Raw genomic sequence first — 23,336 nt, 5'->3', positions numbered from 1 at the left:
CTTAAATCAGCATTTTTGACTTTTTATTACTTTTTAATATAGCCTCAAATAAATGTTTTTCCCTCCCCCAAATTAGCATATTTGAAGTGGTACATTGTAATCTATTTGGAACATGCCATGTTATTTCATCTTCTAAGTACACAAGTGCAGGATTTTTGTTGTTGCTTTCAGGTCGCATTTACCAAAATATTTGGGGTGGAGGGTCAGGTTAAAGGAAGTACTAGTGTAAGGGAAACAATTTAACATGTAAATCCTGAAGCTGTTACTATGGCATGGGTCTGCTGCATAACAAGGACATTAGTTTTCCACTTATAAGAGCGAGTGAGGTGATAAAGCTTGATATATTACAAAAATCAGCTATGGAGACTGAAGTTATCTTGAACACATGGTGCTTTTACCCCAAACTTTAAAGAAAAATGGGAAAAGACCTTGTCGAGAGCAATTTAAGGCTGAATACCATGGTAGACAATACCATGGTGACAACCCTAAGCATTTTCCTCTCACCTTCTCCCCCCAGTCTATAATAACCCATATGATGTACGTGGGTTTAACTTAGTGGCTATCTCTGAGTCCCGAGTGTTGTCTTTTCCTTGGCACTGCATCTCCTCAATGCTACTTTGGTGAAGGCATGCAATGCAGTGCCATAAATGACTGGAAATACCTCGGACACTTTTGGTGAGATTTTTGTAAACATACTTTAGAGTTTTTTTGGGTCAGCTCATGCAGAACACAGGCCAGGCTTCTGTTTAAATCAGCATCTAACTTGTTCACTGAAGTGGTAAAGGTGCTGGCATAAGGTTCAAGGTTTATGGCCAAAGGAAAATATATGTCTTCTTCAATCACTGGGATGGAATAGTCTTCTCTTTTCAGGGTTGGTAGACTTTAGCCCTGCCATTCACACAAGTCATCCTAGCAAGAAATAAGATGCTCTCTGTGCTGCAATTTTCCAAGCAGAGGGAAAAAGATGCTCTTAGACTGTCCAGGGGAACCCATATAAGCTATGTCAGGTTTTGGAATAATTGGAAGGTGGTAGGGTTACTATGGATAAGATATAGAGTTCAATTACCACCTCTATCTCCATTTCCTAATTCCTTTCTAACTTCTTGGAAGATCAAAATTCCTATTCCAGAACCCAAGGGCACAGTTAACAGTTTAAATACATTAACCCTGTAAAAAACAAGTAGGTTCTGGAAATTTTATCATATTACAGGGAATTTTTTTTTCCATACCAAACATTAGAACATATGTTTGATAAATATGAGGATACTCAGGCAACAATAGCCAACAATAGTACAGGACTAAGAAAAAATTGATAACCACAGAGTCAAAACAAAGCTGTAAGTGAAACAAGGCAGCAGTGCAGGGGGCTTCACCTCCAAGAAGTCAAGACAGTGCAGCTGGTGGAAGGGAAACCCACCACAGGTTTGCTGTAGGGAAGAGCAAACATTTCTTTCCTTGGCCAGAGAGAACTCTGTCTTTCATTCCAGTCAACTGCAGAAATCATTTTGCGACCTAGGTTCTCCTGTGCTAAAGGCCTAGAACCTACATGGGAGTTAGTAATTATCTCTCTTCTCTTTCCACATCCCAAATGTCCTCTTTGGTCTATCACTGCTCCTTTAATGTACTTCTTATGAGCTTCCAACTGGCACCCTGTACACTGGACTTCAGGGCCCTATTTTCAAAACACAGTGAGAGGAGTCAGCCCCTAAACAAAGAAACAAGCCCCTCCCCAGGGAATCCAAATCCACTCTGGCCTAAAGGTGACTGGTGCTATAATGTGGTCACTTTCTGGACAACAGGACAGAAATTAGTTAATACAAGGAAAATGTCGAAATAAGTATCTGTCGGCACATAGGGAGCACCCATTAAGCATAAGGTCGTCCTGCTATGAGTAACACCACAGAGAGGAGACATATTCACAAATGACACAGCGCTGAGAGCTGCAAAGGAGGCCGAGACTGTGTTTGCTTCATGTAGTTATTTTTCTCCCTTGCCTGACACCACTAGAACTATTTTATTTTGTTGCTTCAACATAATTTTAATTAAAGTGGCTTATAAGAATGTCTTAACATATGCATCTAATCAAAAATATCATATGCCAGATTTGCTGGGTTATAAGTTTAATGGATGACAACACTCAATTTTGCTCATATGTGCTCATACTAAGTTTGTTGATCTTGGATCACAGACCTATTTCAAGGAATCAAAAACAGAGTTAGAGAAATATATTTTCTGATTTCAAGCCCCACTGTTTTTAGGTTGTCTTTTGAAACTTAAAACACAAGTTTTAAGTGGCCTGACCCTGAAGAACATCTTGCACCCTGGGTTCATGCTTCTTTGCTCTCCCAGTAAAGTTTCCATTTCCCTCAGAGGGTTTCACTTAGGTAAGAATAAAAAGGCAAACTGTTTAAACTCATCTAATGTAAGACTGGGTGACCAATTACCTTCCACTTAGTCACTCTTAATAAATGCTATTTGCATGTGCTCAAAAATCAAAGAACACACATGTGACTATAGTGAAAAGTCAGTTATACACCTTTCTTTCATGATGCCCACAACTGAATGGAGGAAGATGTGTTAAGACAATTCCTCAGGTTTTCTTTCTAATGACAGAGTAGTAGTACCATGTGGTGAACAGAGAGAAAACTTTCCAATTCAAAATTGGAGGATAATTTTTGGACAGGGTCAACCTCCTCTCCTATTTTATCTTCCTTTTAAGTTGAGTTTGGACAAGATGCCAAAAATGTTTCTCACTCACAAGTCATCAGTATAACTTACCACTATCTCAGATCGCCATCTCTGTTCCACATGGTGTGTCAATGCAACAAATACCTCAGGTTTCTGTAGGGAGCTGAGCTAGCTTTGCCTGTTCAGTAGTCTCATATCTTCCCACTTCTCCTCTATCCATCCCATGCCTTAGCTTAGAATATTTGCTGTTTCCTCCAAGCTTTGTTCCTCTGGCTGCCATTATTCAATATGGCCTCCCTGTAATAACCTGGCTGACTCCACTCCATAAAGCTTAAGTAATACTTCCTGGAATCTTTCTCCAACAACTCTTTATCCTCAGCCTGAGTGAGGCAACTTCCTTTGAGATGCCATAGCACCCCGTACATAACTTATACTTTGGACAAACCACACAGTATTGTATTGTTGATTTACTAAGAGCCTAGCACAAGCCTGGCACACAATCGACTCTAAATAAATATCTGTCAAGGATCAACTTAAGGGATTTCTGTAAGTAACAATATATAGTACCAAATACTTTGAGTAAACTATAGACAATGTGAACCACTAAACTTAAGTTAAAAAAAAACTTAAATATTCATTAAATGCATAGATGTACTGTCAATTAAGATTACTCATAGAGAAAACCAATGAGAATGCATGAATCTAGAAAGGAAATTGACAGATGCCCTAAAGAGATCTGTGGCTTCCTGGTGGCTTAGAACTTTTCATTTTAACAATGTATGAGAGCAAGAAACAGGGATAAAGTCTCTGAACTGCAAGTTGAGGAAGAGTAAACCGGAAAAACAAGGAAAAGAACACTCAACCTCTAGAAAAGAAGAAAACTACAGAAATAGTAGAAGGGTAAATGGTTTCTGGGTTATGGAGGGAGAGATAGAACACAAAGTTTGGGCTCAGAGGATTTTTGATTGCAGGGAAACTGTTGTTCAGGACGCCATAATCGTTGATAATCTGTATGTTCAAACTCAGAATGCACAGGACCAAGAGTGAATCCTGAGGCTAACTATGGATTTTGGATGATAGTAAAGTGGTAAATAGGTGCACTGATTGTTATAATTGTACAACTCTAGTGTGGGTGCTGATGGTGGGGGGTGTGCATGTGGTAGGCAGGGGACACCCAGGACATCGCTGTATGTTTGCTCAATGTTGCTGTGAATCTCAAGTTTTTGCAAAAATAAGATTTATTTAAAAGTTAAAATGGGATGATATCAACAAAACCACCCACTCAGCATTGCAGATGGGAAATAGTGAGGAGACATAACTACCTCAGCATGTGAAAGCTTGAAACACAATTCACACTATGTGGAGATTGGAGAATTTTGTTTGAAGTGATCCTGATTAGTACTGAACACCATCCCTTCCCAACATCATCTCCCACAAAAGCAAATTTTCCCAGAAAATGCAAGTATTAACTTAGGCTACAGGGAAGTCATTCTTAAATCCTAACAATAATGCAACACATAGAAATATCACAAAGCATATGAGGAAACAGGGTAATTGCAAAGAGAAATAAGTCAAGAGAAAGACAAATACCCAGATGACTTCACTCATATATGGAATATCAAGAAACTAAACAAAGGAACTGATAAAACTAAACCAAAACAAACCCTAGAAATCTGACTGCAGAACTCAAGCTACACAAGGAAGGGGATGAGGAGTGAATAGTGGAGGACTTCCAATGGAGTATCGTGGAAAATTATTGGGGTTTTGGTTTCGGGTGTGCATCTGTATCCTAAATCACACTGTAAATCAATATGTGTTATAAATCAGTGTTGCCCTTCATATAAATACCACTTAATAAAATGACAACAGAAACTATAATATCAGACTTACAAAGAATTCAAATTAAAAATATCAGACAGAAGACAGTCCAAGGAAATGTGATATACTTAAGGAAATTTTTTAAAGGATGTTCAAAAAGTATGAAAATAATGTGTATATTCAGTTTGTTTTTAAAAGACTCATGATATAGGTTAATAAAAATTGTAAATGTCCTTAAAAACAAAATAGGTAGGATAAAAAGTATTTTTGATAAATTAGAGGGAAAACAGATTGTTAAGTAGAAAAATAACTGAAGAAATTATAAAAGTGTAGCATAGAGAAACAAAGATGCAGAAAACATGAACAGAATAATAAATATGGGTTCCCTAGGGAAAATTATTTTCTAGAAATAATTAAAATATAAATCCTTAGACTTAGACATTTAAATGAAAACAAAAAAATGATAAGTCATTTGTTCCGAGATAATCAAGGGAAATGTTGAGGGAAGATAACTGTCAATCTAGAATAATATTCATAGCAAAACAAAAATTAGAGTAACAACAGATATTGCATAGAACAGCCAAGAGCACTTATTTTTAAAGATCACTCACCAAAAAGACATATTACACAGAAACAAAAAAAAAATGTGCTTTAAAGGAGATAATAGAGCATAAAGCAAATCTCAACAAAGAAACAACAAAAAGATTAGTTTTAAAAATCACAATCTAACTGGTTTATATAATTACTAAAGATAATTTTAAAAAAATTAATAAGCACAGGCCCTCCCTAGTGGCGCAGTGGGTTAAAGCACTGCACTGAGAAGCCAAAACCACTTTTGCATGAGTTTGATTCCCACCTGCACCAGAGGTGACCACATGGTGTGGCAGATCTCTCCTGACCCGTCCACTGCTCCCCTCAGCAGTGTACTTCGAAGATCTGCCTGTTCTGCTCCCCACTCTGTCTCTGGTGAAGGCCCTCACCGCCCCTGAACCTCTGACCTGTACCCCAGTTCTGTATGTACAAATAAATAAATCTTAAAAAAATTAATAAGCACACTTGTGAATTACAACTTGAAAGAATGATAATGAAAATTTTCCTTAACCTACAATGTGAAACAACCAAAACAATACTGAGTTGAACAAATATATGTGAACACAAGAAAGACTGGGACTTAATAAACTGAGCATCAAACTTAAGGAATTAGAAAAAGCACAACAAAATAAGTCCAATGAAAGTATATGAAAGAATATAAAGATCAATGAAACAGAAACTATAGAAACCATATTCAAATAGTTTTAAGCCTATAAATTTACAGAAGTAATATTAGGAAAAAAACTTCCTTTTTAATTATTTACTTGTGTTCATGTATTAAAAATACTATTTAAGAACAGAAATAATTAGTATAAATTCTTATATAGAAATTATTAACTACAAGGAGTGTCCCATAAACTTTAAATACAGCCATTCAATACTCACAAGGTATCTCCTTTTACAGATGGAAAACTGAGTCTTGGTAAGGTTGTTAAAGGACTTTCACAAAGCTAATAAGCCAAAGTTGAAAATGAACCTAACTAGTTTGCCTTTAAAGTTCATTCTCTTGATCACTATGATATATTTCATATAGGTTTTAAAGAAATTTAATCAATAATTAGAAATACACAAAGAAAAAAACATTCCTCAAGATTTTATAATCTAAGTTTATTAATCATGAAAGGAACAGGCAATCTCAATTTAAAATAAACTCTACCAGTGACCAGAAAAGAGTACTTTCTTTTTCATTCTCTCAGAACCAGGAAAGACTATAAAGAAAGAAAATTACTCATAGTTGCAAAAGTTCTAAGGAAAATATTATTAGCAAGCCAAATGAGATATACCCACACAAGACATATAAGACTGAGTTGGATAGATTCCAGGAGTGTACCCACAAGATTAAACAAAAATCAGTCATACAATATCAAGCACTGGCAAGGATATTGAGCAAAGGCAACACCCATAATTCTGATGGAAGTGTGAACTGATACAATCACTGTAGACAACTTTGGCATTACTTAGTAAACTTTGAACAAGCATTATCTTGTCTTTGTATTTTCTATTTATTATGTTTTTCTTGGATTCTTTTTTCTCTAACTTCTATTAAACTGGGAAAATTCTCTATTTCTTTTGCTGGTTTAGAAAGTATGAATTGCATTTTTGGTCTTTTAATAAGTACCTAAAATATTTAAAATGTATTTCCACTTAAATTTTCTAGAAATCTAATTTTACTTTCTATTTCTATCCTCTCCCCTCATACAAAGGGTCTTAGCAGGCACTAAATACTGATAGGCTGTTAACATACAAGGATTTAAAAAAAGGGCAAGGTCAATAGCAGGTTGCTGACTGTACTGGTTTATTATTGCTCCCTTAACAAATTATAGTAAATTTGGGTCTTAAAATACAAATTTATTATTTCACAATTCTGGATGACAGAAGTCCAGATACAATGTGGCTCAGTTGAGTCATTTGCTTAACATTCCGTTCACAAGATTAAAATCAGGTGTGGGAAGGGCTAGGCCAGGAGATGAATCCACTTCCACGTTCATTTTGGTTGTTGGTCAAATTCAGTTTTTGGTAGTGCAGTGTCTTATTGGATACTAGCTGGAAGACATCAAGCCCCTAGAGACTTGGGGTCCCTATTTGTCACTTCTGCCTCAAAGCCAGTAAAAGTGCACCAAAATCTTGTTGAGTCTGAAGTCTCAGTGACTCTTGCCACATCTTTTCTGCCTCTAATGCAACAAATTCTCTGCTTTTAAGGCTTCGTGTGATTAGATTAGACCCCTGGATAATCAAGGCTATTCTTCCTGTCTTAAGGTCTGGAACCTTATTTACACAGGCAAGTTCCATTTTGCCTTGTAATGTAATATATATTTACAAGATCCAGGGATTTTGGCATGGGTTTCTTTGGGCAAATCACCCTGCTTACCACTCTGACTGTAGCTGTCAGCTTAGGTTACGGGACTCTGAAGATGCAATCTCCAAAATCCCTTTGGCTTAACATTTACTTGTTACTATATAGTGTCTTGTTCTCTGTAGCAGCTGTGATCTAAGTGGTAACTCTGACCCAGAAAAGAGAGAATAAACTGTCTGATATAACACTGCTTCTCAACTGTTCATGTACAGATAGACATATGGGGAATCTTGCTAAAATGAAGATTCTAACTCTGCAGGACTAGGACAGAAACAGATTCTCCAGTTCTCACACGAGCTCAACTGATACTGCTAGTACCCAAAACACTTTGACAAGCAAGATTTTAGCACACAGGCTCCTACGTGACTACAGAGAGGAACAAGCCCTAATGGATTTTGCCTGAACAGAATCAACTTACTTTTCAGGGTGATGGAGTCCACAGTACTGATGAGGCAATATAGTGACACCTAACTTCAAAATATTAGAGAAGTTCAATACCTTCAAATGCTCATTTAAGAAAAGAGAACTAGGACAGTCAGTGAAGAGCAGCAATGTAACACAGATGTCAACACAGACATTCTCATACTTCTTTTGTCTTGTCCTTGCTTCCTTTCATGCCCACCTATCCTAGAGTCCAAATTTTTCTTCCTGAAATGCATCCTGTAATAATTATTTTACTGAAGGCCTGTGCATAGTAAATGCTCGTGTCTTTGTGTATCAGAACATATTTGATACTTTTGATTTATAGCTGAGGGTCCCAAACAATGACAACTACTTTCCATTAGTACTTTGAAGATATTAACTTATCCTCTGGACTCCACTATGGCTGCTGACATTAGTCTAATTTTTTTCTGGAATATTCTAAATGTCATTCCTCCCATTTTCTCATTTCCAAAGTCTGTTACATGTAGTTGAAATGACTTCTTTATTATCTAAGATCCAAGGGATCTTTCATATCATGTATCTCTGTAATTTTGATGTATACTTTGGGTACTCTAAACTGCTCTGTTCAAATTCACTAATTCTCTCTGTGTGTCCAGTTTGGAATTTCCCTTAACTATACAAATTTTTATTAGAATTACTATAGTCTTTTTTAGTCAACTTTTATTCCTTGCCATTCATTTCTAAAACTATTTAATCTCTGGCATTCAATGTAACATCTCAATAAATGCACATGCTTCATTTGACATCCACCAAATCTCCAGGACTGATACACTATCACAATAGTTTTGTGATTTTCCCTACATGGATAGCACAACCCTTGGTTTAGAATCAGCTATACACTATCACAATAGTTTTGTGATTTTCCCCACATGGATAGCACAACCCTTGGTTTAAAATCAGCTATTATAGTAAAACTTTGCAATGAAGAAATTGCAAGCTGTCAGAGAGCTAAACTTGGGCAGAGTTTCAGTGCATGATGTGCTATCCATGTTGACCAGCCCCTTTACACTCAGTTTCAAGTAAAATACTCCTTACAGGCAACAGTCATCACTTTCAAAACTACTTCTCTCCATGAGGAAAGCCCTCTCTCCAAGCCCCTAAAACTGAGCTATATACTTGATTTAGAGTCCCTCTCATAATAAAACAGGGTTAGCACTGGTGATTCCACAGTAGTTGAACTACTGCTGATCTATTCTTACCTCCCAAGAGTGAGCTGAAAGACCTAGGCTATCAGCACTGCCCATCATCTGGCATTAATGCTCCATCTTGAGTCTGTGGACATTTTGATCTTGCTTTTGAATCTGGCGAGGTCATTGCTTTATCAATTTATATTTTACCTGCCATTGGCACTCATTTAGAAATAGAAGAAATAACAGATTGATTAAATCCTCTCCTTATACTTTTCTTTCAATAATATATATTATTGTACATTGGATTATAAATGTCTACATTTTTGTCATTGTTTTGCCTCTGAGTATGAGATACTTGAATGTAGTGTCCTGTCTCATATTAATTCCTTTATTTAATTTGCTCAAAAGACATGTTTTGCATATAGTCACTAAATTAAATAATTGTATATAGTCACTGAATTAATAAATAATGTCTTTCTGGCAACTAGACTTGTACAAAAGATGGAAAATTTTCTTTTCTAAAAATAATCAAGCAGAAGCTAGAAGACCTCTTATGAGAAACATTTTAAAATAGAGACCTTCAAATTCTTTCCTGAAGATTTATTTCTTCAACCACAGTATTCTTATGCAGGATGTTAGTGATGAAAGCAGGCAAAAAGTACAGCTGTTGGGGATGAAACAGGGATGATGGTTCTAGACATCTGCTTGGACACTATCGCCCAGCCATGATGTCAAGGTGGGCTCCACAGAAAAGTCCTTGAAAAGTAGTCTTCATTCTATGATTCCATAAGGATGGAGATGTTGTCTAAAATACTTCTAGTATTCAAAATAGGTACTTCCCATCAATATTTAAAGAATTAAAAAGAAAAATCAAAATGTTATAAATACTGGAAAATAAAGTGATCAATCACTTAAAAACTGGTACTTGGGAGAGGAATTTTTGTACTGACTATCCCTTGGAAAAGGCAGTGGGGTACATTATAGGATGATGGTGTTGAATGAGTTCTAAAGCAAATTACTAGCCCAATAGAAATCCAAAGGAAAATATAGGCAAATAATGCCTTTACCATTCCTTCTGTCAGGACCATGTTTTACTTAGAATTCCAAACTGAACTGGAAATCCAAACTAAGTACATTGTAAGAGCAGGTAATCCAATCTTAACCATAACCCAACTTCCTCTGAAAATGAAGACAATATTTCAAATGCAAAGAAAAACATCCGAAGTCTACAGTATGAAAGTGAGTCAAACAAATAATGACCCCAGTGCACAGGACTCAACACAGAGACCTGTGAATGATCTCTCAGAGGGGAAAACCTAAATGTTCATGTTGCTTGAGCTTCAACACATCTTGGTATTAATAGGAAGATTTGATGCTGTGTATCATTGTTAGCCTCATAGAAACCAGACTGAGCACAGACAAGTATTTGCACGTTAGTCACCTATGCATGGCAGCTTGTTTGGTTTCATTCCACAGGGCACTTGGCCAAGAGAAGAACTGCAGTAGCATTTCTGTAGAAGTCACTGTCAAATTCTCATTTCAAGCGTCTATCTGCTTCTAACCATTTCACCAGAAGCCAGCATACATCTTACCCAATACAGAACGTAGGCCTTGGGAAAGCAGATTTTGACAAGTATTGACTCAATAAACGTATTATCTCCTTGACAGGCAGAGAAACTCAAAGGGGAGGGAACTTGGGATGTTTGCAGGCAGGATTCTTGGATTTGCCTTTTCTGCTGTATTTAATTTGCACATTAAAAATTCTCAGCAGTTCATATACTTTTAGCCTTGGAGAATTATAATTGCTACAGCAAACTTATTTGGATATCTCTTTTCCTTAAAATGAAAGCACATGTCATAAAAAAAAGTGCTTGAGCTTACATTTTTCTTGTATTTCAGTTTTCTTATTTGTTAAATGAGTTAGTCTAGATCATCCAAGACCCCTCTTGCATTATGGTGAAATGAGGATGGGCTCCTATACTATACTGTACTAGTACTGCTACTTTCATCTGTGAGACCTAGAGAAACAGTTCATCACTCAAAATATTTAAATGCCTTTATTTGAAAAGTAAGTAATACTCAGTATTTTCAAGGAGTATATGAGAACTGAATGGATTAGGGAGTAAAAAGATGCTCGTAGGCCCTCCCTGGTGGCGCAGCGGGTTAAAGCACAGCACTAACAAGCTGAAACCACTTCCGCATGAGTTCGATCCCCGCCTGCCCCAGAGGTGACCGCTCCCCTCAGCAGGGCACTTCGTCGATCTGCCTATTCTGCTCCCCACTCTGTCTCTGGTGAGGCCTCTCACCGCCCCTGAGCCTCTGGCCTGTACCCCAGTTCTGTATGCACAAATAAATCTTTAAAAAAAATGCCTATCACATGACAAATATACAGAATGGACTAGTGTCCCTTTCTCATATGCTATACATACCCTTGCCAGTTATATGATCATTGTTCTAGAAATTTTCAATAAGGAGGACTTGTCCATGGTCATGAAACCAGCTATGAGAAGGGGCTCTTGCCAGCTAAATAAGCCCCAACACTCTAGAAAGTGACAGATTCATCCTATTATCCTCTTTATCAGTTGAGCTGACGAAGGATATTTTATTCACAAATCTTTTCAACTTGCTTGGATATGGAATATAAAGAAACAAAACAAAGGAACAGATGAAAACTGCACCAAAGCAAACCTTATGAACTTGACTGCAGAATTGAGGCTACTAAGGAGCGGGGACAGGGTTGGAAAATAAAAGAAAGAGGAGGCCCAATGGACTGTGGAGGGGGGTTATTGGAACTCTGGTGGTGGGTGAGGTGACAAACATCTGAAGAGAGGTGCGCTTCTATCCTAAATCATATAGAGTGTAAATCAATGTTGCCTCAATTAAAATAAAACCAGAATCCAACAAAACTATCAAGCCAGCACTGTACAATCAATAAACACTGCTAAAGTTTGAGCTGAGCTCTTTCCTTAGAGTTTCAATATGGCAACTTATCATGACAACTCTGAGGGAACAAATTCAGGATGGACCTAGTAGGCATTCCTGCTCATACTGACGACCTTAGCAAAGCAGCTGCTTGACAACAGCAATCCGTCTACAGGAACAGAACAGAACTGTTATATGAGGTATTTTAATTTCTTATCAGCCAGCATTACATGCCTAAGCTGGAATATGTGACTTCATTTAAGGAATGCCAGCTCTTATCACTCAGAGGCCATTTACAAGTATTACCAACATCACTGACAGGCCCCATGAGATGATGTTGGCAGGAGTCAGACTTATCAATACATTTCCTTTTACCTCTTCCCCCAACATGGTAGCTCTTCATATCAATGTGACTTGTGGGAAAAAAAGTGAAACTGCCCTTAATTGGGGAGTTTATCTGTTCTAGGGGGAAAAAAAATTCCAAACTGTTTCATGCTATTGGGGTAATGTGAGCAACAATCACATAAGGCTCTATCTTCTATAAAATCATCACTTGCTTCTCTTCACCAAAGTCAGGGTAGGGGTGGGGCAGAAAGAACTAAAATGCATTGTCTCTCCTGTATTTACATATTGTAAAGAAATACTGTAAGATGAGTACTGGTTTTATTTCTATTTCACGATTGAGGGAACTGAGACTATGGCATCTTGAGGAACTGACTACAAAGAAACAAAGCTCCTAAACTCATACTCACATTATACTACTCTAGGAAAGAGAGTGGAGGCAGAGGATAAGAAGTTGAGAACACATTAGTGAGAAAGGAAAAGTTGAGAGCCTTAGGAGGGGCAATAAAGACATGTCAGAGAAAGCATAAAAAAGCAAAGAGAATGTGTGCAGCCGTCAGGAGAAAAGCCTGAGGGAGAAGAAAAGCAGGAGGGCCCAACCCACTAGGGAGGAAAACCCCCAAAACTTGGCGAGCTGCCTGGCAGCAAGCACTGCAGAGAGATCTATATCCACCAGATCCACCAAATGAAGGAATCTGTGAATCATTAAAAAAATGTTTATTTCTTTATGCCACAAATGATAAAACAGCTAGTCATAAAATATGAGGGTTTTTTTTTCCCAGAGTAATTGCTGCAAATATTTTCAACCATTATTTTAAATGCTCAGTGTTTAACTTTGAAAGAGAAATGATGTGTTTTGAACCAAAATCAACCTCCAGATATCCACATGGCATGCTGTATACTTGCATTTGGAGATGAATTCATTTGTAAGATGGTCAAAGCTTAGTTAGCATTCATGCTATCATAGGTTGGACAGGGATTCTGTTCTCAGAAAAACACTGAGTCATTTATCATTTTTTACTTCCTACAGACTATCTTCCTTCATTATCTAATTTCAGCATAAATAGAAAGAACTATAGCCCAGGGAAATTAGGATGGTTTTGAAAATTTGTTCCCTAAAGAACGTCCTTTTGTTTCAGCAAAAACAGTTCTTCTTCATGCTGAAAAGGAAACATACACACAAACCACAAAGACCTACAAGTAGTTAGGTCACTTTTCTATGTTCATTCTAGCTTTGCGATATGTTAGGCTCATTATGAGGGATATAGATTGGTCCCCTGGGATATGTTTCTCAGAATACACAGCAATTCCAACCAAGTATGTGTCTGGCCTGAAAGCCAGGTTTTATAACTGCCAGAGAACTAACTGTGCAGGCTAAGCACTGGGCACTGTGGACAAAGGCTGATTTTCCAGTTTGTCCACAGGAAGGGGCACAGTAAATCTGCAGCTCTGCCGGTGATGAGGCCTAATGTTCTTGTTCCAGAACACCTGCAACCCCTTACTTGGCAAATTAATCAGGACAACTTCTCCATGATGCCACAACATTAAGGCTGGTCTTTAGAAATTTAAAGTGATCTAATTTTTACTTTTGTATACAGTGTATTTATCTCGAATTAGTACTTTGACACAGAATGGGAGGGATTTATGAAAGGGAATGAGAGAAGTCTGAGCCAACATTACCTACTCAGGCACCAGACTGAGTGCTTGTTAGATATTTTCTCATGAAATAGAAAAACCTTGAGAGTGGTATTTTTCCCAGTCTTTCAAAAAATATATTTTCAATCAATTTAAAAATATTTTACCTCAACTTCATTTTAGTTTTAAAATTGCACCAATAAAATATATGTCCTCTTTTAATAAACCTATGAGACAAAAGTAAATATAAAAAAAGGGTACGCTGTTTTCAAATCTGTATTGTATAGACCTGTAATCAGTAGGATCTGTGTCTTTCAAAATGTGTGACATGTTACACTTCTCAGACACATGCCAGTTCAAGAATTTTTAAAAACTGAGACCATCATAAAGATACTGCTCTACAACTTGCTTTTTCCCCCCCCATACAATATATGATGGAAGAACTTTACAGATTATACCTATAGATCCTGCTTATTCTTTTCAATGACTATATAATGTTCCTGATATGGACATACCATAACTTGGCCCATCTCCCCTCCATATGTTTCTAATTTTTTAAACTACCATCAATATAAAATGTATTAACTTTCTTGGTACACATAATAAGAAAGGGTAGATTTATAAGAAAGCTGACAGAGGTTCAAAATTTTGTTCCAAAGCACATAATCAGTAAGAAGTAACCCCAGCACTCAGAAGTTTATTTCCTTTCCACTATACAATGCAGCTTTCAGTCCTCAGTGTCCATGGGACTGGAAAAGGAAGTTTGTGTCCTTTAAATCATTCTTCCTCCTCCCACCCAGACTGCCCAAATGCAAAACGCATGTGGAATCCAAAGAGTAGGTGAGCCTGACCCCAATTTTGTTATATTAATGTACAAATGAAGTCCTAATAAAGTTACTTGGAAAAGACATGTCCTACCAGACTTTAAGATGAGATCACTCTCCTTCTTGGTGAAGATTACAATATAAGGAAAATTCCTGTTTCTTAGTTGGATGGGTCAGTAGGAGGGAAGCATGGATGGATCTGGCCAGAAGCCCATGTCTTTGTTCCACTGCTGGAGAGAGTTGAGTCAGTCTTGGGGGGAACCACCAGGATGCCCAGGGTGCCCTTTGGAAGCCCCCTGTACTAGATGGGGGTTTTGAACTTTTATTAAAAAGAAACCAACATTCTTTCCCTTAGAATTTTCCCCCCTTAAGAGACTAGCTACTTGAGGTTAAGAAATCCCTCTACTGCCTGAAATATACATTTCAGTCTGAGATTGACTGGCTCTGGGCCTGAGAGAGGAGAAATGCACAGAAGGGGGTAGTTCAAGCAGCCTAGCTTTCTGTCAGCCTGCTGTTCTTTCAGACAATGCCTTTTACTCCTAGTGAGATGTTAGAGAATGCCCTTGAAAAATAACATTTGGGGGTAAGTTCAGACTCTTCAGCACAGATAAAAATGACTTTCCCCATAACCTACCTCATACCATATTTCATAAAATGACCCCCAGGGTCTAAAATAAGCTGGACTATTTCACCCTCAGTATTCACATACACCCCAATGTCACTTCAAAGAATTTCCTGACTACTGCATATAGAGCAGAACTTGCCCCTCCCCACCTCAGTCACTCTTAATGCCATTCATTATCCTGCTTTATTTCTTTCTGAAGTTTTCACTGTCTTATTTATCTTCTGTCTTCTCCCACTAGAATATGAGCTTCATGCGAATATAAGACTTAACTTTCTGTGTCCCTATTATACCCCAGTTCCTAGAAAAGTGCCTGTTACAAAGCAGGTGACAGTTCAAACTACTGAATGAATCTTACTACCATTTTCCGTAACATTCTCTCTCATCATAGCCTAGAAAAATCCCTTTGAAAAGCTCAGGTCAGATGTTACCTTCCCTTACTCGTCATTACTACATTAAATGTGTTGAATGCCTACCATGTTGTCAGAGTTACCAGAATTTATCTACTCACAGCCTCTTTAATGTCTCAGTATTTTTTTATGGCACTCTTAGGCCAAAAGGAACACTAAGCAGTTGCAGTTATACCTATTAGCTAGGTCCAAATAGCTTAATAGGTATCTGTGTGCTAACAACTTAGTGGCCATTTGAAAATACATGTTACTTGAAAGAAAAATAGTGTTAATTAATTTCATTCATAATTTTTTTTAACCAGTGGCATAAATGTATGTATTTTACATGACTCTGAAAGCCTGAATCAGATTGAACAGTGCCACCCTCATTTCTTGTTCCACAGTGATTTTCTCATAGCGCTTGCTTTTTATCAAAGCAAATGAAACTTTGCACAGATAAGGCATCAGAGAAAGGAATAAAGCCAAATGTTTCAAGTATTTCTGTGTATCCATGAATATTTCAAACAGCTCACAGCAGCCCTAATTGTACTGTTCCATGACTTGCAGTTTCAGCAACACAGCATGCAACACTGGGTACTAGGCCCGAGGGGCAGATGTGGGCCTTCTGTGACCTCTCAGCACTTGAGGCTTACCTCCGTGCTCATTGTGATCATCGCATTTTAGTCCATGGTGTTCCTGTATTAGGTTTTCCCAATGACAGGCACCCATCTCTTTATCAACAGAAGCAACTCTTAATATCCCTCATGTAGAGTAAGTGTTGGTGGATTAATCATTATTTAAGTAAAACAATCAAAAACAAACAAAAAAAAAAGAGAGAGAGCGAATGAATAAGTGAGCAAATGAATAGCCCTGCCAAGTAGCATGAGGTCTTCTTTTCAGTTAATGAAATAAAGGCTTGATCATGAGAAAATGAACCTCCCTAACTTAGCTGTGTCTGTTGCCTGGAAAATGGCCTAGCATTCAGGCTCACTGACTGAGTATTGCAGTTGTTATTATTTACAACAACATCTGTCTAGACTCCAGGGTATTTCCCTGATCTGAATGTTGTCCTAGCAGCATTTTTCTAAAAATTATTTTGACCAAGGAAGACATGGAAAAGAAAGAATACTCAATACTTCCATGCCTTACTGTTTGACCCTTCACACAGCATCAATTGTGTCCTGACTTTATGCTATATGGAGGTATAAATAGACACTTGGTTCAAATGGAAATTTTTTAAAATAATATAATAGTTTATTTTTACATCCTTTTTCCATCTCAGTTGTAATCCCTATGGGATTCCCATCACCAAATCACCCATGTGCCATAGTCCAGTACACTTCTCTCCCCCTCACCGTTTTGGATCCAGTCCCCATTCCACCCCCATAAAATGTCTCTGGTATATAGTTGTTCATTGCTATTATTATCAAATGGAAATTTACCTTATCTTGACCATTAATTACCACGAATAGGACTCTGACAGTCATGAACCCTTACACCTTGCTGATGAGAACTACTGGCTCAGATGGATGGTCAAGGTCCATAGTAAGGGAGAGAACTTTCCTTCTATGGTTCATATTGGCTCCCTTCCCTGTAACGCTACTTTATTGCTGACTGTAAATCTTTTTACTACAGTATTGCCAGTCACTAAACCAACACAGATATCTTCATTAGTCTGCATTCAGATCCAAATCCAGTATAAGCCAGACAAAATACTTTTGAAGAATTACAGAACTGTAGAGCTGGAAGGGACCTTTGGGAACATTTGTTTCAACCCTCTCATTGTTTGGGTGTAGAAACTAAGACCTAAAAAAGTTAGCAAATTGACCAGGATCATTTTGTTCTCTCTGGCCATAATAGCTGCTGCCTTTGTGCCTTTGTCTCTTGTTGGAATGCTGCACCTCTTAAGACATTCCAAAGCAACAATACTGGAGACCAGAAAAGAGAATTGTACCAACCTGAGAATGAAGCAAAATATCTTACGACAAGACATTCTACTTGTAAACATATTTAAAATCTCACCAGTGCCACCCTAGTCCAACCAAGTATGGTGCTTACCTGAACTATTGCAATAGCCTCCTAAATTGGCATTTTTGCTTCTACTTTTTGCTTGCACTCTCTATCTCCAGAGAGATCCTGAATCCAAATTTATCTTTTACAAACATAAATCCAGTTCTATTCTCCTTCAAGTCCTCCAGTAGTTTCTCTTTGCACTGAAAATGTAATCTAGACACTTTACGTTGTCCCACATAATCTAACTTCCTTGTTTTGGCTCTTTTTTTTTTTTTTCCTTTCAACACACTGTCCCTTGCACACTATACTCAAGATGTACCAGTCTTTGTCTTTCTCTGAACACACTACATTGCTTCATACTTCATGGCTTTTGCACTTTCTGCTTTTCCTATGACACAAAGCTTATTCTCTCCTGTGAGTCAAACATCAATTTTTAAGTAGACCTCCCTGATCATTCAGTCTGAAGAGGCTACCAACCACTTAATTCTCTGCAGAGCACCAGTCCTGACTTATTTTCTGCCTTTAAATTAGCTGTATGTTTGTCTGCAATTGAGCTTGCTTCATTAGAATGAAGCTTCAAGAGAAATGGTCTTGGTCTTCCTCATCATTGTACCCCAGGACAAGGCAAGAATAATTCTTGCCTTTATTGTTTTTGGAAAGAATGAATGGTGTTTTGTTTCTGTACACTGAAGACATTTTACTTGTTTTAATCATTCCTCAGAAGATGGAAATTTCTGCCCACTGGCATCCTGACTGATCCCTAAGAAGTAAGTATAACAAAAATGTAGTTTGCTAATTTTAACCTCAGATATTTGAAAGAACAGTAAAATGTTGCAGTGGAGCAATATGATCTTAAGAAAGAACTTAGAGTGTCACCAGCTACCAAGGTAACCATTAGTTGAAACATTTGGGAAGTCAATTTAAAATGTCTAAGATCAAGGGGTTCAGATTTGAGGTTAAATTTGAGTAATCATGAAGATGTGACTGAAGGAGAGCTTTTTAAAAATGAGCAAGGAAGATGTCAGATCTAGATGATCCACTTGAGTGGTTTGCTGGTTTTCACCTATTGTTTCTTTTAAAAGTATCCTTAGTTTTTCTTCCCAAAGAGGGTGTCTTTCCAATTTCCTAGGAAAGAGAAATTTCATAGGACTATAAAGTAAGAAGCATTTGATGAACTATGCCCTTAGTAAGAAAAATATTCTGCTTTGACCAACAAAATAGTATAAGAAGGTACCATGTCTACAGTAGGGTTTCTTTTATTGATATGAGTAAAAAAAAAAAACAAGAAAAGTATGACTATTTGGAGATGTTTAAAGAGCTCCAGGAAGCTGCCCAGGAATTCAGAAGCACCTTGCAATCTTAGCTAACAAGAGAATCTCAAGTTTTTTCAAATTTAGTATCTGAAATGGGAATACTTATCTGAATTATTCTGAACTTCTTTGCTTAAAAAATGTAATTTTGAAAAGATCTTTTCTTACAATATTTTTAATTAATAATTTTTGACAATGTTGCTTCCACATGGTCAAAAGCCATGATGTTTAAATAATTTGAAGACTCTAAGTTCTCATATAAACCTCAGTGTCAATTTGATCCTACAAGCTGTAAAGAGTTGGCTCATGCAACGCAATAGGTCTAAGCAATATTGAGTCAGAGACTTCGGCTGCATCTTTCATGAAAATACTCATAATGAGAACAGGGGAATTGTGGGCTATTTCTAAAGAGTTTTAAGGATAGGGTGACAGACATATGTTTGTGATTCTGTAGGGATTTATCTACTTAAATGTATCTACTTAAGATGGTCTGAACCCTTTCCACTATTCTAAAAGCTAGAAAAAAAGAAAAGAAATGTAAATTACTTGAATTCCCTTATAACACTAGAATTTTTTTTTTTTTAATAAAGGAACAAGACAAAACCTTGACATATAAGATGCCATTCAATAAAAGGGGAAATAAGGAAATCCAGAGAATATTATTTTTGAAATCTTTTTATACCTTATCCAAAACTGTCAATAATCAACCCAAAGTTGAATAAGGGATGTGTGTGTGATGGTGGAGAAGCGAATGACATGAGTGGTGTTCAGTGTTATCTAGTGTCCTGGATGGAAATAGAAAAAATAAACTTGAAAAACTGCCCATTGAACAATACTCCTACTCCCATTTATGATTAGTTTCTTCTAAATCTCTCCAGTCAGACATTTAAAACACATACACATTTCGTTCATTTTGATTCTCTCATCTCATCTACATTCTTGCCCTGAGGATCTCCAGTCTTTATGTTATCTGCTTTTGTGTCAATGCATCTCAGAATTGCCACACTAAGTCTCAACACTCACCTGATCATGTTCTCTGTAAGATCAAGTTTTCTAGCATCAGACAAACCCACTTTGCTGCCCAACCATTCTTTTATTGTTTTGCTAACTTCCACCCATCTTCCCCAATGGCTATTCAAGGTCTTCCCATTCACTTTCCCAAGTTTACCACATCTTTGCTTTCAGCAGAGGACCTAGGAAATATCTGCATGGAGAAACATGAACCTGTTCATGAGCAGAGTCAACTTTTCTTTAAAATCTTTTTATAGTCTCACCCATACTTTCTCAACTTGTTTCTTAGAATGAAGTGTATGTTTCTCAGGTTCATCCAGCATCCACTTCTTTGTGTCACCCACTATCTTGCAACATCAAGTATATTTTTATATTCACAGATTTTCATCTCTCCCTCAAGTTCAACTCATCTCTCATTATAAGCAAACCACTGTCTATCCTTCTGTCACATATAATGGGGTGACTCTGCTAGTACTTATAAGAGCAGCTTGTACACATCAGTGCCATGTCATCATTAATAAACATCTTTACCCCCAAATCTTGGTTTTATTCCTAATATACTACAAAAATTGCTCCCCCACTGGCCTTGTTTCAGACTTCAACCTCTTGGTAACATTTATCCTACAAAGCATCTAAGGAACTACCTCTTATTTCTTCCTTTAATGGACCCAGGGTGCTTTTTCATGGATTATCTTGGTCTGTGTTATTTTTCTACTGAATACAGATATTCACTAATGTTGAAGTTCTCTTCTCTCATTGTTATTTAAACTCAAGTTAACACTCTGTTAACAGATCTCCAAATTATTGTTATTATTCTTTTGCATTGGGTTTCTATGACATGAGCCTCACTTTCTTTCTTAAGATCAAGTCCCGTTGCCTACTAGAATGCACCACCTACAATCCCAGACTGTAGACCTAACTCAACACTGTTCCCAAATAAATTTACTATTTTCCTTTCCCAAATATCATCCAAACTTTCTAACTTCTGATAATTACATTCTCTATTTTTTTAAATACCATTTTACATGTGTGCTTAATATGTATAAAATGTATAAGGCAACATTTCTGGGAATCACATAGCAGATGAGTTGAATGAAATGCCTATCCTTTAGTATGTATACATTAGAGTGGGTAAATAGAGGTAAAAACCAATTCATAAAATCAGATCAATTTTGGTAACCCTAAGTGCTAAAATAAGAGCAAAGTGTTGTGAACTATTGAGGTTAGGCAGTGGGACAAGCACATCAGAAAAAGTGGCCACCAAAACCTCTTTGAGGAGATAGCATTTGAGCTGAGATGGGGAAAGGGAAAATGGCAGTCATGAAAATATCAAAAAAGAACTGAAGGAGCAGCAAGTACAAGAGCTTTAAATACACGTGTGCCTGTTTACCATCCTCCCACCTCGTTCTATTACTCCAACTTGTTAAATTTTGCAGGGATCTTAATTTTGACCTCTCTGGTCTCATTGTCTCCCAGTTTAAGCTCCCATTTCTTCCTGTTCTCCATCTATTTCCTGTCTGAGTGTATTCCTATCACAATAGTATTGGTCTTCTGAAGTGACACTCTACGATATCAGACTCTTTAAAAACATGGAGTGACTTCTTCTATCTGAACTAATAAAAAATAGGAAACCTAACTTTCAAATCTACTCATGGTATAGCCCAAACATATCTTCAAATTATTTTCTTTCAGAGTGCTGAATCTAATCCTTTCCAAATTAGTTTTCTAAACACACCTTAAACATCCCTGTTCCAGTGTTGTCTAGTCGTCTCCTCCAGTTGGACTGATGTTCACTCCTCACACCCAATCTAGGCCAGGGAGAGCTCTGCTAGTTCTCTTAGCCCTACCTCAAATCACCTTTTCCCTGGAGATCTTTCCGCTGTTTGTTTTAACCCACAAAGAATTCCATCCTTTTCTTTCAGCACGCAACATCTGTGTGGCTAGGCACACATCTGTCCTCTCTCTGCATTCCTTACTGTATTACAGATGTTTTGACAGTTTTGCAAGTGGCACATGCCCTCTATTCCACTAGTGTAGTGCCTCACACATAGTTTTCATTGCACGTTTTTGAGCACGAATGAATAAATCTGTCAAATCTGCATTTGGTTAACTAATCTTTAATTCATCAATCCCCCAAGTGGTTTCCCTTATCATCCCTGTTAATTGTTCTCAAGAGACTTAGATGTGAAAAGTCAGCAAGTAGAGAGGAAATACAAAGAGTTCCAGCTTTGAAATAATCAAGTTAGTTTCAAACTGGACAAATGCTTAAGAGTTTAATGAAAGGATATTTTAAAAGTGTTTTCTAATTTTTAAGTGCTTCCTAATCAGTATTGTGTGAGATAAATGACTTAGTAAAAGACTAGTTGATTGATTTCTTATCAGGATATATAGAGTCACATTACTCAGTGCTTAAAAACACATTATCACTATCAGAGAACCTCAATACTTACCACATTACTGCATGTTCTATATCTGATATTTCTTCCCTCACAGCTCCTAGATCACAAAAAAGAAAAAAATCTCATTACTACCTATGAAGATTTCACATTTTGAGCTATTGCCTTATAAAAATGTCCCTCCTTTCATCAATTTCCCCTTAATGCTACCATAATAACCTCTTTCCTTCTGATTGTGTTCTTAAGGACACTATCAAACACTTAATTCAACATACCTAAGACAGATATGCATATAAATTTCTTTGTCCATGGCAGTTGAAACCAAGCAGTCCTTTTGCTGGTGCTTACTTAAACAAACATTAAAGCAAAAATTTCTGAAAAATACTGATGTTAAATGAATCCTATCTTAATTATTCCTGGTATAAAACTGACGATGTATTTCATTGAAAAAAACATCTTGAATATGATAAAAACTGTACTTATTACTCAACATGTCTTTTTAAAATTATAGATCCAAGGTATGAAAAATTTACATAATTAAAGAATTATGTCCATTTCTAATGAATAAATGCTCAGTGTAGTGGTTTCAGGAAAGGTTACCAAATAGAAAAAAGTCCCCCGTAATTATCTCATCTAAAAAACAATCACTATCATTTTAACTGATTTCTTTTCAAAAACTCTTAATTTTAATACCTCAACTCTGCTGAAAAAGGAGATATTTCCTCCTACTATAAAATAACTGTAAATATATAATTTTGAGAGCTACATAATATTCCATAACAGCATAACTGTATAACATTTTTCTCATTATTAATCACTGAAGTAATTTCTAGTTTGGGAGTTGATAT

The 23,336-nt window shown here is 36.9% G+C and overlaps 1 protein-coding gene across 2 annotated transcripts in view; it reads right to left on the bottom strand.

Annotated features, from left to right (window-relative positions):
• Positions 1 to 23,336, bottom strand: part of ADAMTSL1 (ADAMTS-like 1) — a 340,785-nt gene that overhangs the window by 263,964 nt on the left and 53,485 nt on the right. For both annotated transcript variants that reach the window (XM_004677681.2, XM_012721598.1), the window contains exon 3: positions 22,543 to 22,588. In XM_004677681.2, coding sequence (XP_004677738.1) covers positions 22,543 to 22,588 — 46 coding nt within the window. The remainder of the gene's footprint in view (positions 1 to 22,542; positions 22,589 to 23,336) is intronic.

Source organism: Condylura cristata, unplaced genomic scaffold (genome assembly GCF_000260355.1).
Source record: "Condylura cristata isolate star-nosed mole 26May11 unplaced genomic scaffold, ConCri1.0 scaffold00006, whole genome shotgun sequence".
Taxonomy (NCBI): Eukaryota; Metazoa; Chordata; class Mammalia; order Eulipotyphla; family Talpidae; genus Condylura; species Condylura cristata.
Note: the sequence above shows the minus strand (reverse complement) of the source record. Positions and strands in the feature narration are given on the sequence as shown.